The sequence below is a fragment of the Carassius auratus genome, chromosome 20 (genome assembly GCF_003368295.1).
Source record: "Carassius auratus strain Wakin chromosome 20, ASM336829v1, whole genome shotgun sequence".
NCBI lineage: Eukaryota > Metazoa > Chordata > Actinopteri > Cypriniformes > Cyprinidae > Carassius > Carassius auratus.
Genome location: NC_039262.1, coordinates 22,325,001 through 22,343,414, shown reverse-complemented (window position 1 = coordinate 22,343,414; position 18,414 = coordinate 22,325,001). Strand labels below are relative to the sequence as shown.

The window sequence follows — 18,414 nt, the reverse complement described above, 5'->3', positions numbered from 1 at the left end:
CTGAGTTCAAACAAACCAATATCCGGAGTAATGCATGCACTCAAACAGTACACTGACTGAACTGCTGTGATGAACACCGAGCCGAGCCAGATAACGAACAATAGACTCGTTCACGATTGAAGAACCGGTTGCATCGCTGTTCGGATCACCAGTAGTTCTTTCGGACAGTTCGATTCAATAAACCGGTTGAAGAAAACGGTTCACCTGTTCTTTTGCGCTCGACGTAATGGCGTCATTGGCGATGATTGCCCTTGATTCAAGCCTTCGGTTTACCCGCACCCATAACACTAGCACATAATCATTTCAGAATCAATCACCAAAAGAATCAGTTCAGTTCAGACACTCTGTGTGTCGGTCTGCTTCACGCTGAATCACACATGCGCAGTATCATCGGCTCCTCGGTTCACGAATCGGACGCGTCTGACAGAAACGGTTCTTCACTCGTGAACGAGTCAGTCTATTGTTCGTTATCTGGCTCGGCTCGGTGATCATCACATCAGTTCAGTCAGTGTACTGTTTGAGTGCAAGAATTACTCTGGGATATTGGTTTGTTTGAACTCAGAGGGAGTGTCAGCCACATTAAAAAAGTTAACATCTTAAGTCATTTGTGGATTAATGTGTATTAGAGATCTGAAACCGTTTAAAATGATTCAGTTCGAATTGGTGAACTAAATGATTCGTTCGCGAACCGGAAATCCAGCTGCTTTGATTTGAACTCTCTCTCACACAGACACGGAAGAGAAGACAATGCTGAATAAAGTCGTAGTTTTTGCTATTTTTGGACCAAAATGTATTTTCGATGCTTCAAAAAATTCCAACGGACCCTCTGATGTCACATGGACTACTTTAATTATGTTTTTCTTACCTTTCTGAACATGGACAGTATACCGTACACACAGCTTCAATGGAGGCACTGAGAGCTCTCAGACTGAATCTAAAATATGTTAGACTGTGTTCTGAAGATAAAAGGAAGTCTTACATGTTTTGAATAGCATAGGGGTGAGTTATTAATGACATAATTTTCATTTTTGGGCGAACTAACCCTTTAATGTTCTTATGAGGATTGCAACATTGAAATATTTAAGCTCTGTAATATTAGAGACGCTCCTAGCATCAAAATCCAATATTCTTCTGCAGACTACAGAAAATTGTATACCAGCAACTGCATTAAGACAAGAGTTGATGAAAGTTAAGCCCTGAGATGTCTTAATTATTGTTTTTTAGTGATGTCTCTTAACATCTCATAGTGCACTTATTATAGGCACACTCTTTAGGGCAATGTGGGTTAATCATCTTTCAGGAAGGGCTCCATGGAGATCTAAACACAGAAAGAAATATTGTGTGGAAATTATTTATATTGATTCCTTAATGTTCTACTGTAGTGTATGCATGTACAGTTTGGATATTGCTCTTGTACATGCCTTTTAGAAATATTAATTTATTGAATGTGTGACGTGTGCTTTCAGGCCCAAAAGTGCCAATAGTTAAAGCCACACTCAAATATGCTGATGACAACACAGTAATCGGGTGTTAAAAGAAGAAAAATGTATAAAGGTGTATATTCATTCATATAAATTCACTAAATATTTAATTTCATATTCCAGATCACCCAGAGCCAGAACCCAGAGTTTTACCTATTTCTCAGTTACAAACATCATAAATAATATATCATTCAGATAAGAAGAACTAACCTCACACACAATCCCACCACAGTGAATGAAAAATCCTATATAGAGCAAGGGTGAAAAGATGAAGGTATAATATAACTGAATAGTTTAAACCATGATCCGTTTTAAGAATTGTTTGATAAATATAAATTATTTTAAATAGATCTGATGTCAGATCTGGACAGTTTCAGTGGAAAAATAGAATTCCAGAACTTTGGGAAATTTTAGATGAAACAGATTTGTGAGTTACTTCATCAGGAAATGTTCTTTTGATGCAGCTAGACTATTTCTGAGGAAATTAAACAATATACCGGTACATCCTTAAAGGGATAGTTCACCCAAAAAAAAAAAAAATGTCCTCCCAAACCTGGAAGTTTATTCTTCTGCAAGTTGTTTTGTAACACTTTTATGATCAATACAATGAAAGTTAATGGAGCATAAAACCACTCTGGACCACACTGAATTTCATTGCAAGGACAAAAAAAGAGATTTTTTTTTTTTTTTGTCAAGTGTCTTGTATGTGAAAGAAAGTCATACAGGGTTGGAATTAAACTATAGCTATAAAGTAATTTCTCTTTTACACAATTTACGACCATAAATTATGTTTTTACACCCCTGTGGCCAAGATGTTGACTGCACTGAATATGGTCTAAAGCACACAAGATAAGAAGACTATTAAGACAACGTACAGTACACAATTTCTCTGCACATTAATTTTGTCCTCAGCGATGTTGTGAGCCACTCAAACACCACAGCATCTACACTGATCAAACCAGCTGATTCTAATGAGGGTTTCTGCAGACGCCCTGGAAACAGCTCAAGCAGGAGGATACACAACGGCCAGAGATTGAGAACAATAAAGATCTATTGAGACTTACCTTTGGGTGTCTATATGTGGCCTCTGCATGGCTGATTTAAGGACAAGGGCATCGGACCGCACGGTCTTCTGAGGCGACGTCTTGGGGCTGGTATCAGACTCACCACTATCATCGTCTCCCATGGCTTTGACGTAACTACTGCTACGCATCCGGCGACACGGGATCTCCTCGTCCTTCTCAATCCCTGGATAACCCCCCCACTCATCCTGAGGCACCTGCAGGGATACAAACACACAGGATCAAAGCCTGTCCTCACACGCGGAGTGAGAGAATACTGCACCTTTCATCACACATCATGTCAAGCTGTTCGTTAAACCTGCCAAATGCAGCTTAACTTTCCGCCAATATATCCATCACCACTAGCCAGGAATTCCAGGAAGTCCCTGTGGCTTTATTATTAGCAAGTATAAAAATGTAAATAAACATATAAACAGATTTTTTATTGAACTTATTGTTTTTAACTTCTTTCAATATTGTATTGAACTTCTTAATTAATTTTTAAAAATTTAATTAAATGTAACAATATTTCCCCCCCCAAAAAACTAAGATGATACAGTTATAAATAAACAAATTTAAATAAAATAAACATGTTTAAAAAAATATGTAACAATAAATCGATAAAAAAAAAAGAAGCTATAGAAAGGTTGTCAAATGGATAAAAAAAGCGATTAAGCAATTTTAAAGCAATTACATTTAAAATAAAAGTAATCTTTTTTTTGTTTAACTAAAATTAAACAAAACTAAATAAAAAAATAACAAAACTGGCAAAACTTTACTCATGTATAATGGATTATAAAGGTATTTATAATGTATGTTTTAATGCATTATACAGTATCTTTTCATCAATGAAAGTTCACAAAATATTAAATGCATTATAATATTTGCAAACTTCATTATTATTAATTTACTTTACCCATTTTCCTCTAGATTTGTTTGCTTGTCATGTTATAAAGCATCATTCTAAAAGCATAGCAATGAATATATAAATTATAATTATTATTGTAATACATATATAAGTCAAACATATAAGTATTATTCATGTGGTTACAATTGTTCACGAGATCATACAATCCTTAATAAGATACATTAATACACTTTTTCATATCAGAATATTTAAAGGGTTCAAATAAAGTGTTACCAAGAAACACTAAATTACAATAAAAATTGAACTACTTTTCAAATTAAACACACATATATAGATAGACAGACAAACAGACAGACAGACAGACACAGACACAGACAGACACAGATAGAGAGACATAGACAGACAGACACACACAGACACAGACAGACAGACAGAGACACACACACACACACACACACAGACAGACACAGACACGGACAGACAGAGACACACACACACACACACACACAGAGACAAACAGACAGACAGACAGAGACACACACACACACACACACAGACAGACACACACAGACAGACAGACAGACAGCTAGATAAATAGATTGATCGATAGATAGATGAACAGCTGAGTCAGAGATCCACAGAAAACCTGGATTCCATTCAAGCTTTTCTTTCAGTCTCTTGATAGTAATTATGTAGACTCATTTACTTATTTCTTTAACTAACATGTCAATACATCACAACCTACATATTTAAAAAGAAATGATATGTTTGTCAGGTCAGTAAATGGACCGGGATTTAGCATGGGTGTATTCTGCAGGCTCAAAGAGAATATAAAGTGATATAAATGACTAGCGGAAGCTACTCTCAGATACTCTGAAGCTCTATTAGAGCGGTAATCATTTCTCAGGGCGATGTCAGTAAGAGAACATTTGCTTGTGATGAATCTCGGCTTTCAGAAGCCAATTATTTTATACAGGGATGCTGGAGTTGCTATGTAATTGCATTAATTTTAGCAGTAGCACATACACACTGCGGAAGGCTGTCACTCGTTGTCTAAGTGCTGAATCCATTTCTGTTTACACAAAGTGGTTCTTTGTGAGTAACTCATTAAACCATGGAATTCAAAAGCAACAGCGTTTTACAAGATATGGCTAAAAATATCTAACACTAAACACGTTTAATTGTTGGCATTCATGTTTGTCATTTACAGTCATGGGATGCTGAAGCTAGAGTTGTCAATGTTTGACTCAATTATTTGATACAAAATCAATATATTCAAGTGTGAACTGAATGCAGCATTTTCAGATGTGCAATTAAACAAAACTGTATTTTAAATTGATATTAGCTTATATTAACTTTAGAGTGCTTTCTTTTCTCATTAAGTACATCTTCGTATGTAATTTCATAATTAATTCTGTCTTTGAAATTTGGTTCAAATATTCTGCAGAATGCAGCTCATGGCTCTTTCTAAATGTCATATTCTGTCTGTAGACAGCTCCCTCGCAGAACACGGCTATAATAAAACCACTGTGCTCGAGCTTATTGGCAGAAAATCTGCAGTGAGAAAAAATGGGTCAGGCAACCTAAAGACCTCTTAACCTTAAAAATCTTCTCACATCTGAACACAGCATTTGTTAACACCTCCAGTTTTGTTTTCAAGGGATAACGGTAGAAATGTGTGTGGGATGTAGCCATAGCAACCACACATGAATAAGTATGAACACTGCATGCATATGCAACAGTGCAGCTAAGACTTCAAATGAGAAATAGACATTGTTTATACTGGACAATTTATTAAGAAGGAAGCATTTCCGAGAGCTCCATAAAATGTCATTCAACAAACTATTTATGCAAACATGTATCCAAGTAAACACCTCGCAGTTAAGACATCAGACACAACAGTCATTACAGTATGCATTCTACTATTGTTTGTATTTCTGAGCAACATGATGTAGATTAAAATAAACTGCAAACAAGATGACACAATGAGTATAATTAAACATGCATCTCAAATAAATGAAAAACAGCTCATATGTATTACAAAACAGGCTTCTGATTGGTCGGAAGAAGTTTCCAGCCATGCTAAAACATGCAATAACCCATGCATAGGGTTGACCACCCAGCTCCCGGACACATTTGCATGTTTATGGTTCTCTGATGTTGTAGAAAATGGCAATAAAATACAAGAAGAACTCGAAGTTAAACTGTGTCACAACAAATTATTCTTGACAATGTCAGATATCTTTGAGAATGAAATAGGTTGAATAGATGTCAGCATTTAAGTACAAAATTAGATAATACCAATTTAGGTCAACCAATTACTAAGCAATGTTTTGTTCAGTCTGTAGTGTAAAAAGGCAGCATTAGCAATCAAATAAAAAAACAAACAAAAACAAAAAACACTTAAGCAAAACATGGTCAGGTCAAAGTGTCTGAATAATTTCCGGTCCTAAATTTTTACTGGTAGTTCACTGTATGTATAAAAAAAAGTTTTTCTATCCTTTACTTACATAAAATAACTATAGTGTCTTGCGCCCACTAGTAAAAGGATATAAACAATTTAGATTAATATAAAAAAAGATTTGAATGTATATATATATATATATATATATATGTGTGTGTGTGTGTGTGTGTGTGTGTGTGTGTGTGTGTGTGTGTGTGTGTTGGACATATGCTTTAGTCTTAAGTTGCTGGGGTAAGTTGTTTTGCAATAGCCAAAAAGACATTTTTGGGTCAAAAAAAAATTTCTTTTGAGTTTTCTTTTGTGCCAACAAACATTAGGATATTAAGTCAAGATCATGTTCCATGAAGATATTTTGTACATTTCCTATCATAAATATATCAAAACTTAATTTCTGATTAGTAATATGCATTCCTAGGAATTCATTTGTACAACGTTTTTCTCAGCATTTAGATTTTTTTGCACCCTCAGATTACAGATTTTCAAATAGTTGTATCTCGGTCAAATATTGTCCAATCCTAATAAACTTTTAAACTATACAATTTTTTTTTTTTAAATTGACATTTAGGACTGTTTTTTTTTTTTGGTCCAGCGACCAGAGATGTATAAAGTACTAGAGACCCATACTTGAGTAAAAGTACAAGTGCTCTATCAAAAAAGTGACTTGAGTAGAAGTACTAAAGTATTCAACATTTTTTGTACTTAAGTATTGCAAGTAGTCTATTTTAAAATGTACTACTCAAGTACTGAAAGTAAAAGTACAAGTATTGTGTTATGTAGCTATTAAAGAAAGTAGTCAAAAGTTTGAACATATTGTTTTTACTATTTCAAATGATTAACCTAAAGGACAATCACAATTCCTTTGACTGTAATTTCTTGTAAACAAAAAACGGTTACTAGAGTTAGTTAGCCCAATTTGCAAAATTATGTCATTAATAACTTACCCTCATGTTGTTTCAAACCCATAAGACATCAGAGGGTCATTTAGAATTTTTTGAAGCATCGAAAATAGATTTTGGTCCAAAAATAGCAAAAACTACGACTTTATTCAGCATTGTCTTCTCTTCCGTCTCTATTGTAAGACAGTTAAAAATAAAGCAGTTTGTGATATCCGGTTCGCGAACGAATCATTCGATGTAACCGGATCTTTTTGAAACAGTTCACCAAATCGAACTGAATCGTTTTAAACGGTTCGCATCTCCAATACGCATTAATCCACAGATTAATTAAACTGTTAACTTGTTTAATGTGTCTGACACTCCCTCTGAGTTAAAACAAACCAATATCCCGGAGTAATTCATTGACTCAAACAGTACACTGACTGAACTTATCTGGCTCAGCTCGGTGTTCATCTTCAGTTCTCTCTTCACAGCAGTTCAGTCAGTGTACTGTTTGAGTCAATGAATTACTCCGGGAAAGAAGAACCGTTTCTGTCAGACGTGTCCGATTCGTGAACCGAGGAGCTGATGACACTGCGCATGTGTGATTCAGCGTGAAGCAGACCGACACACAGAGCGTCTGAAACGAACTGATTCTTTTGGTGATTGATTCTGAACTGATTCTGTGTTAATGTTATGAGCCCAGGTGCAGTCAACGCCAATGACGCCATTGTGTCGAGCGCAAAAGAATCGGTGAACTGTTTTCTTCAACTGGTTTATTGAATCGAACTGTCAGAAAGAACTAACGTTACTGGTCATCCGAGAACCGATGCAACCGGTTCTTGACTCGTGAACGAGTCATTATCTGGCTCGGTTCGGTGTTCATCTCTCTCTTCACAGCAGTTCAGTCAGCATGCGCAGTCTTCTTAATCGCTTGATTCTCTCAATGATGTGCCAGCTTCATCAAACCTGCCATCTACAGTTCTGGCAGTGGTTTGTAATGGAATGATTCGTAACATTTTTATAATTGTAACGAGTAACGATGCAGCACATAAAAAAAAATATCGGAGTAAAAGTATTAAACTCTGCAAAAATATGTACTGAAGTAAAAGTGGAAGTAGGAGAAAAAAATAATACTCTGGTAAAGTACAGATACCGCCTTTTAGTACTTAAGTACAGTAGTGAAGTAGTTCTACTTCGTTACTATACATCTCTGCCAGCGACACATATTAAAATTAAAATAAAATGTATGCATTTAGCAGACACTTTTATCCAAAGCGACTTACAGTGCATTCAGGCTATCAATTTTTACCTATCATGTGTTCCCCGGGAATCGAACCCCCAACCTTGCGCTTGCTTGCTTGCTAACGCAATGCTCTACCACTTGAGCTACAGGAACACATAATACATAACATATGGAGTTACATTACTAAGATTTATGTCATTATGATTCTTAACCTGTGATACCTTCATTCATCTTCTTAACACAAATTAAGATATTTTTGATGAAATCCAAGTGCTCTTTGACCCTACAGAGACAGCAATGTTATTACCATATTCAAGGCACAGACAGGTTCATGTCCTTAATTTTATGAAACTACAAGAATACTTTTTTGTGCGCAAAGGCAACAAAAATAAAGACTTTATTCAACAATTTAATTTTTCCTGGTCAGTCTCTGCCAGAATCAGGTTCCTGTTGACCCTCCAGAGTCGAGTCAGGTTCTCGTTGACCCTCCAGAGTCGAGTCAGGTGCTCAGTGACCCTCCAGAGTCAGGGCTAGTCACCGTTGACCTTCCGGAGTCAGGGCTAGTTACCGTTGACCTTCCGGAGTCAGGGCTAGTCACCGTTGACCTTACGGAGTCAGGGCTAGTCACTGTTGACCTTCCAGAGTCAGGGCTAGTTACCGTTGACCTTCCGTAGTTAGGACTAGTTACCGTTGACTTTCCAGAGTCAGGGCTAGTCACCGTTGACACTCCGGAGCCAAGTCAAGTCACCGGTGAAATTCAGGGACAAGGGCAAGTCACCAATGATCTTCATGGGCCAGGTCAAGTCACCGACTATCTTCATGGGCAAAGGCAACTCACCATTGATCTTCATGAACAAATGCAAGTCACCATTGATCTTCATGAACAAATGCAAGTCACCAATGATCTTCATGAGCAGAGTCAAATCAGCATCGATCTTCTGGAATCCAGTCTAAACACCATGGGATTACCAGAGTCTCTCCACGTCTGTGTGGAGCTAACAGAGCCTCTCCACGCCTCGGCTGAACTACCAGAGTCTCTCCTTGCCTCTGCGGAACTTCCAGAGCCTCATTACATCTCAGCCGAACTCTCTGAGCGCTCGACTAATCCTGTCGTGGCCACGGAGGCTACTCTTAACTTGTTCATGTTCTCTGTTTCAGACTTGTCTAACCAGACTTGCTCTCCTATTAATTCGATCCCACCGTGGTGGTCTTCTGCGCCGCCCTGGTGGGCTTCTGTCTCGACCGCATGGATGTGGTGGTCTTCTGCGCTGCCCTGGTTGGCTTCACATTATGCCCTTTCTGGACTTGTGTTTTGTTGTTGTTTTGTTGATTATCTTCTGTCTGTTTCCATCTATGGACCTGGCCCTTGTCTCTGGTAAAGGGTAAAGCCTCCTGGGCTCCTCTTGTCTCTGTTTCCCCATTTTCCCTGGCCCTCCGTCCCTCCCCCTGGTCCTCCACCGCTCCACCTCCCTCCTGGTCTCTTTGTTCTTTGGTCTCTTCTTGGGTTCGGGTGGAGCATCTGGTAGCTGCTCCATGGAGGAGGGGGTAATGTCACGCTGTCTGGTCACTGTTTCCCTGGGTGTCCACTAGAGGGCTCACTTCCCCTTAGGCACCTCACCGTTGGCACTACAATTCCCACTAGCCTTGTCTCTTCATCACAGTAATTGCACTCCTGCTAATTACACCAGGTGTATTTTCCTGTTGTCTGGATGGAGTATTTTCCTTCCGTTTGCATCCGTTACCCAATCTTCTCGTCTTCATTGGGTCTCCGCATCGTCACTGGTCCTATAGAATAATTTACAGTAAAATTTTGTCTACTGTATTTCTGCGAGAAATTACTTTTAAAAGAAAAAGTAAGCAAAGAGCATTTCATCAGACTGGATAATGGCGGATAGATACAGCTACATCCTTTAAAGCGCATTTTAATTTCCATAAAAAAAAGTATGTGAAAAAGTATATAGAATTTTCCATAATTTTCCAGCAGTGCCACCAGCAGATGAAGTGTCAAAGGGTGGGGTTTAGGTATGACTGTGAACCCTGTAACCGCAAAATACAACCCAAAGTCACATGAGAGGAGTCAGTGCTTCAGAGTTCAACTGATCAGTCTGTCAATGTCATAATGCTAACCTATCATGTTCACAACAGGGTCACAAATCACCCTAAATGGGTCAAATTGGTTGAAAATGGATGGAATAAACAATTCATCAATTTGGACAAATTAAAGATAGTATGACTGTTCCAACACAGCGCTACAGAATTAACATGTGAACAATATGAGGGTCAAATGATTTTAGGGTGAAAAATAAAAAAAATGTATGTCCAATTTTACAACTACAGCCCTAGAGGCCCAAATGCAGGCCTAAATCAACTGTTAACAGAAGAATTAAATGTACTTAATATTATAGGCTTCATATTTCTGCTCTCAAATTGAAAATTGGGCCAATTCACTTTTATTATGAGTGTTCTTAAAAACAAGAGCTCTATCAAAGGTTTGAACAGATATGTAAATATATAAAAATTTTTGTGGTAATCAACATAATGCCACAAATGCGGTCGACTGAACCCAGAATGTTCCTCTAAACAGAGTCAGACTGATTCAACTGGCAGTTCAATGTTCTCTGTGTCCTGACTGGATTCTGAAGCACATCACTGTGATAAAATCAAAGACAATGTCTAGACAGCGTCATGAGAAAAGCACCAATTCATCTCTTCAGCAGAGCGTGACAGGCAACAGTTCCTTGTTCTACCTCAAATTGTTTTAGAATATCTCTTTTCAGAAGTCTATGCTTCATTTCACTCTCAATAGTGTCATATCATACTTTTTATACTACTCTGTATTTTTTTAGATCAATTTATAATATTCGTTTTTTTTTTTTTTTTTTCATTATAACTTCCCGCCCTGTCCTACTGGTCACTTTTTTGGACAACGATGTTTTGATGCATTTATCTGTGTGATGTCTGTGTGTGAAGCTCACAGTCATTTTTGCAGTTTAGTTCCAATAACCTAGGGAGGAAGTTCTGGGAATTACAGTATATTATCATAATACATCAAGCTTTTTCATTTAAAAAAAATGAACGAAAATTGGATTCCTCATGAAATGAGACTTTTAAGCTCTTAAAAAGTCAGCATAAAATATTACACTTTTAACACTGAACTAAAAAAGAAAGGGAATGTATTGAATTAGTCATAAGCCAAAGGGTTGCCATGCCTTGTGAAAAATAAGTACAGTTTAACATATGTTTAAAAAGAGTACTTTTTAGGGAAATAATACTTTTAAAATTATATACTTAATAAGTATGAACTGAATGTTTTTGAACACTTAATTGCATGTCATTTACAATTAAATAACAATGTATAGTTAAAATGTATATTAAATGTCAACGAGTGATTTTCTGACCTACTTAAGAAGGACTTCAGGACATCTTTATATGTAATTGCATATGTTATTGTTACTTCTGCTGTCTTTTATGGTGAATTAAAATATATTTTGATGTAATTTGTATTGAAACTTGTATGTCATGAATTTAAATTTTCTTGTGATTACACATTTGTAATTGCAATTTGGTAAAATAATATATATATTTCAGTGCTGTAGTTTTAGGTTAGTAAACCATTCAAGATAAGTGATATTATTACAAAGTGCAATTTTAAAAGAATACTTAAGTCAATAAATACATAAATAAAGCATGGATAGTTCACAAAAAAAAGTTTAAGTTGTTCTAAAGAGTTTCTTTGAGTTATGAGTTTCTTTTTCTTTTTTTCTCTCTCTTTTTTAGCACAATAGAGTTAATTTTTGGGTGAACTATCCCTTTAAGTGGCCTTTTATTTCATTAATATAATATCAACTGCAAGTACATCTTTTATATACATTTTAAGACTGAAGCACACTATGTGCTCTTGTTTAATTTCGTTATTTCAAGTTTGTCACAATTTTCTCTACAGAAACCACTTTGATGAGTCAATCAGCAGAATCTCCCATTTCAAAAGCATAAAAGCTATTTGCTATTCCTCAGCATTTCTCTGTATATCACACAAATCAACCTTAAATCTACGGTAAAACAGGAATATCTATAAATGGACATTCATATCATTAATTTTCCTATCTTCTTCCAGAGAGTGTTAGTCGGGTTTCAGTACATTATTCTAACACAAGGAGGCACTACAGACAACACACCCATAAAGTGTAAATATCATTTATTATTCACGGACAGTGAGGAAGTGCAGCTGGAGCTATAACTCCACTCAAGAGCAGGATTAGAGGAATCTTAATGAGATGAACCCATCAGATGTTGAAACGATGACTGCAGAACACTTTTAGACATTTCCAAAATGTGAGATTGCATGCTATCATCACGAGTTCAGTCCTTTTGTTTACTCTCTATGCTGGGAGATAGAAATGTCTCCAGGGGTTAGAGTTGATAAAGGAGTTAAGATCTTCAAATACTGCAAAATAAAGTTTCAAATGAATGAGTGCCACTTCACAGAGCTGTACCGACATTGTGAAAGCTAGCTGATTAATCAGGGGGCTGTTTAGCCAAAGACATCTTAACTCCTCTTTGGCGTTACCAAAATCAGACTCAATTTTGGTAGTTAATAACATGGCTGTGCTGCTCCACCGGCAAACCAGCATGAAAATTCATGCCAAACTGGTCTTTTCAGTACAGCTGAGAGGAAGGCCTTGATAATCTTGAGCTTCAAAACAGATCTGAATAATGTGCAAACTGTGCTCAGATTTGCCAAAATAACAAAATATGCAAAACAATTAAATCAATCAGTATGCTTCCAAGATCAAACCACACTCAAATATATTTAGGCCTGATTTTAAGATGCATGAATTTAAATCGCCTTCCCATCCACACTCTAAAGAAAGAATCAGACCTTTTACCAACTTAAATAAATCACGATATATTAATAAAAGTTATTTTATAGTGTAACAAAGTTCTAGTAACTTAATGAAACCGTCTTGATAACTTTGAAAACTGGGCAGTGGATTTCTAGTTTCAGGATTGATTTATTAGTTTATCTGATTATGTGATTTATATTTGTCAGTCATATATAAATGAAACAGGTAAGAATTTTGTGATACTGATTAACTAGATGTGTTTTAAAAACAAAATATCCATGCTTACATTAAGTATGGTACAGGCATTTATTTCATAGCTTATACATTTACTTGCACTTGTCCAGAATTGTCTATTCACATACATCCTACAAGGCTAGACAATGGGAAAGAGGGATTTTAGAAGAAACATGTCTGAGACAGCTCGCCTGGACATTTCTTACTCATCAGCTTAATTTAAATTCCCACGAAACCTAACCTTTCCAGGTTTTCATATCAAACTGTTACAAACCATGCATGTAAGACACATCTATCTTGTATCACACTGGGACACAGCGGACTTATAATGAAATCAAATTTGAAGTTCACGGTTATTCCTGAATGGTTAATTAGTCAGTGTATCCAGTTTCGTGTCACTTACAGCTCAGCCAGGCTGTCATTTCTCTTGAGCACTGACAGTCTCTAATAAGGTCAGCAAGAAGACAGGCTTCATTTTTTTCTTATGCAAACATGACAATGCTGTATGTGCTGATGATCTGTACAAAGTATAGCTCCTCAGAACAAGGAGACCACTTCTACTTATGCCATAATTAACCTTCAAGAAGGAAGATGTCAGTTAGATGCCAGGAACATATTAGTTGAATAATTGTGTAGCAGTCAGCATGACTTGTGCTTCATGCCATAATTCAGAATGAGAATCAGAGGCAGTATACACCAACGCACAATGTGTGAAATAACATATACCACAATGCAATGCACTCAAACTCTCCTTAAATTCCAGAATGAAAATAAATGAAATCAGTGGTGTACTAATATGGATATTTTTGACTGTTAAGGCATTCTGGCATTCTTTGCGCTGTCAAAATTAAAGCTCTTGCACTGTCAAAATAAAAGTCCCTCTTCTGGCACTTACCGACAAAACAGAAAAACTTATAAGCCAATGCAATTAATTATTTCCTCTGGCATTGTTGAACAAAAGAAAAACTTATGAAATGTATGTCATAGCATTTATTTGATGAAAAATACTTCAAACACCTTGCCATCTATCAAATAAAAGTTCACTACACTACATCACGGATCCTGTTTGTATTGATCCCTCCTTCTTAGGCATCAATGGTTCCCACAGGGCCTTAAACAATAACACTAGATAATCAGTTACTGGATTCAATTGCATTTTGCCCCACACACATCTGTTTCAGTAAAAGAAAGTGGACGAAACAGACAGTTTCTCCTTAGAGACACTCAAAACCAGCAGTTTCTCATCTAAGGGGCCAGTATAAATTAAACATTCATGTGTTTCTTATTCAAAGACTGCTTTTATTATAAGAACATTCCCCATAAAATAAGTAACCTGGGTTAAAGTGCTTCAACATCAGAAATCTCCAGTTCATGAATCACCCCTTGGGTTTAAACAGTCTGCATGTCAATGGTCTTGAACTGGTCTGACCATTGGTAACAAACCACAGTACTCAATAGAGTTACTTTCAAATACATGTGCCATTAAACTAAATATGTTGTTATTCAGGCAATTTTCCATAAACATACTGAATTTAACTAACTTGCCTGGATTCTCATCGAAACTGTTGCTCTACCAGGACAGTGGTTTCCCTAATAAAGAAAAATTACTACAAAAGAAGACACTAATAAAATAAGATTATACACTAAAAACCACTTATACCCTTTGCAACAATGTTAATATGCAATAAAAATACATGTAATTACACTTCAGTAGCATTTAGTTACTTGCATTAGCATGCATTGGGTTTATGGGCAGCTGCACCTTGGTCCAGAATCCAGTATTTGGGGGAAGATTTATTCAGAATTAAAATCAAGACCTTGGTATCAATTGCACCATGCTCTACTGTTTGAGCTACAGGAAGGATATCACAAAACAATTTTCATTACATATTAATAAAATGAACATTCTGTCATCTTGAAAACTATTCAATGTCTAAGGCAATGTTTTGTTAATATCTACCCCAAAATCAAACAGATATATGTATGTTGAACACCTGCAATAGAATTACTAATTTCCTCCATGAAGACACTGTCATATAAAAGGAAACCATTAAATCGACTGTTCATCTTTCCCATCATATAACAACTGGTTTATTTCTAAAAGGCATTTGGGGCACCATCATATCATATTCTCAAGGATGGAAGTGTATGTGTTAAAGAAAGCCATGACTGACCTGTAGGTAGTGTGAGGCCCGGAATGATGGTTTAAGGTCCTGATGCATCATGGGCTTCTCTAGGTTTAGGGAGGACTTTCGGTAGGCCTCTTTGGCCTGGCTTACGGTGAGCGTTGACCAGGAACTCCTCTTCATAAACTTCCCCTCAGGTGCCATGGACAAGCCCTCGCAGGCCGAACACTTGACGTCATTGTTGCTTTTGGAGGTTTTGAGAGAGTGGTCTCCAAAGTGAGTGTGCATGGATTCTGGGAAACTGTGGCCAACATGCTCATAATGGTGGCGGCTCAAGGCGCTGGCCGTGCGGTAGGTGCTATCGCTGTCTAGGTTGTCATCCGAGCTCCACCAGCCCCCCGTCCCTGACCGGTGCCTGCGCTCTTTGCTTTTACTGCGCTTGCTGCCATGCTTGGATGAGTGATGATTGCCATGGTGGTGGTGATGGCTTCCCCCACCTCCACTGTCACCTTTGGTGCCATTCATCTTGGACGATCCCTCCAGTGAGTGGGACTTGGTGAAGAGCTTCTGGACGGAGTGCACCAGGTGTCGGATGCGACCCGGGCTCTCACTGCGCTGCTCCCCACCACTGGCAGGAGATGTGCGTTGGTACTGGAGTGTGTGGAAGCCATCACGATGAAGTGGAAGCTGTTTTTCGAACTGGTCGAGCAGGTTTGCGGGGATGCGGTTGCTCTTGCTGCTGACGTGGTGAGAGGCAGATGTTGCAGCAGCGATGGCGGCGGATGTGGCTGAGGTGGTGATGGCTGCACAGTCTTCCCGGGCAGCTGTGTCGTAGTACTGCGAACTGTAGTGCATTCTGGGAAAGGTGCTGCTGGAGATGTGGTCGGCGGGGGCAGTGGAGGTTAGCGCCACGGGTGACATGATCATGCAGTCGGAGTGAATGGAGCTGCGGGGGGAAAGACGGTGATGGTAGTCCATGGCGCAGGTCTCCGTGGGGCTGAGCAGGTAGGAGTGGCGCAGATCAGACACGTGCATGCCATGCAGGTCATGGAGATGCTCGCACTCTGCCAGTCCACACGGGGGCAGTGTGGGAATCTGGTGCGGTGCGCGACCACCTGATAAGCCCTTCATGTTCCTGGGTGGAGCGAGGCTACTATCCTCATTGAAATCTCGGGATGGCGACCAGGGGGAACACTGCTGGTCTGAAATAAAGAGAAGGACATTAAAGGTGAGCAGTTTTACTAGATTAGTCTCAACATTAATTATATCATGACAACTCTCAAAAGATTTCAGCATGGTAATGGATATGACAATAGATCTGCTATGCTTCTGTTGGTTATTGCGATTGTTGTAACGCAAGTACAGGAACTTGCTACTTGTTAATGGAAAATTAACAACAAAAAAAACTTTCCCCATAACTGTATCGTAAAAAAGGTTCATTACTCAAAGCTTTACAAAACAAAACAGTGGAAAAAAGCTGCCTTTGCGTCCCAGACGACCCAGTCATTTTTGGACTGTTTCAGATAACAAACTAGTTTGTGCTATGAACACCTGTATAAAGCAAAGGGAAATATGAAGTCTATATACATAAGTCTTCATGTCAGTCATAGTATTACACAATATGAATAAATAAAAAAATAAATGAAAGCAAGGCTGTAGGCATATGATAAAATAATCGAAGATTATCATAGAATGGTCAGTTAAAATGTCTGTGAACCAGGAATTAATACAAAATGAACATGCACAAAACTACACATGCAAATATATATTCAAATTATGATTTATTCATTTGAAAGACGTGAGTGATATTTGAAACTGAGTGAGTGGTTCGCGTTATTTAAATCAGGATTCAAAGCAGTCATATGGTTGTGTGCAAAAACAAAGCTCCGGACGTCAAAGATACAAGCTTCGAAGCCTCTATGTTGAACATCGCTTCGCTACTTGCTACTGCCAGTGTATACGGGACTGTGAGTATTTAAGACATACAGTACTGCTGCTGCAAAAGTAGCATATATAATAACCTGTTGCAGATCTATACAGGTGGAGCTGAGGAAGGTAAAGGATTCAGAGGAACTTCTATGTTGTCATTAAAATGTAAATCAGTAAGCTTACTGGCTGCGAATGCAACATGAACCAATCTGCTTGTGCCAAGCAGTTTAACGCTGAGAATATCATCCGCCTGCATCATCTAGCGTTTCATGACAGAACTTTTTCATGACAGCATTTATCCTGCACAAAAAAAGTGCATTTCATTTCAGTTCATTACTTTACACTGTAACAATTGATCACAGGAAACGCGAGATCCAAAAGCAGTGTGTTTAATGGGGTAATCCAAATACAAAATCCAAAACAGGCTAGAGGTCAATAACGGGGAAGCTGTCCAAAAACAAGAAACAAGAAAAAACAAGGGAACGCGAGAAAACCGGGTGACAGAAAACAAGGACTCCATGAAAACATAATGAGACAGGCTGGTATATATGGGCAGGTGATAACGAAGAGAGTGGAGACAACACAGGTGTGCAATTAACAGTGATGAAGGGACAAGGCTTTGTGGGAAATGTAGTGCCTGCAGTGGGGTGACTATGGGGAAGTGAGTCCAATAGTGGACACACAGGGAAAGCCAAACCAGACACTGTGACATACACAAGGTGATTAAAATAAGAATTTTGTTACACTCAAGTCATTCCAAACATGTATAGTTTGCTTTTTGATATTGGAAAGAAAATAAAATTAGCTTCAGCGAATGCGAACAATGTGATTTGAACCTTTCATAAACTCTGGTTGCTAGATGAATTCAAGCTTCTGTTACTAATTCAAAAACTTAAAAAAAAAGGATTATGAAAAGCTGTTTATGTAAGAAGGACATAGATTTTCAATGAATCAGTTGAATGCAGTAGCTAGATTTAAATGAATGTTAACATGACATCAGGAAAAAGAGGTATGTCCCTATTACATTCATATTGTACTACATTCATTTCTAATATATACTGTACAGAGATGTTCAAACCTGTTTCTGGTTTGTTCAGCTGGTTTCACACCACAAATGTGAGAAGTGCATTTTTTTTCAGTGTCAAATGAGCATCAAGCAGGAGCGTTGCATTAGCATCAGTGAAGGATTGTTTCAATGCCGAGTCTATTTTTGCTGCACCGTTCATGCTCAACTCAAATACGAAAGCACACTTTTGATGAACAAAACAAATATGATTTGAAAAGAA

At 37.7% G+C, this 18,414-nt stretch overlaps 1 protein-coding gene across 5 annotated transcripts in view; it reads right to left on the bottom strand.

The window, feature by feature from the left end:
• LOC113121199 (disks large-associated protein 2-like) overlaps window positions 1-18,414 on the bottom strand; it is a 115,004-nt gene that overhangs the window by 49,823 nt on the left and 46,767 nt on the right. For all 5 annotated transcript variants that reach the window (XM_026291482.1, XM_026291479.1, XM_026291480.1 and 2 more), the window contains 2 exons: window positions 15,248-16,401; window positions 2,546-2,760 (listed from right to left, as the gene is read on the bottom strand). In XM_026291482.1, coding sequence (XP_026147267.1) covers window positions 2,546-2,760; window positions 15,248-16,401 — 1,369 coding nt within the window. The remainder of the gene's footprint in view (window positions 1-2,545; window positions 2,761-15,247; window positions 16,402-18,414) is intronic.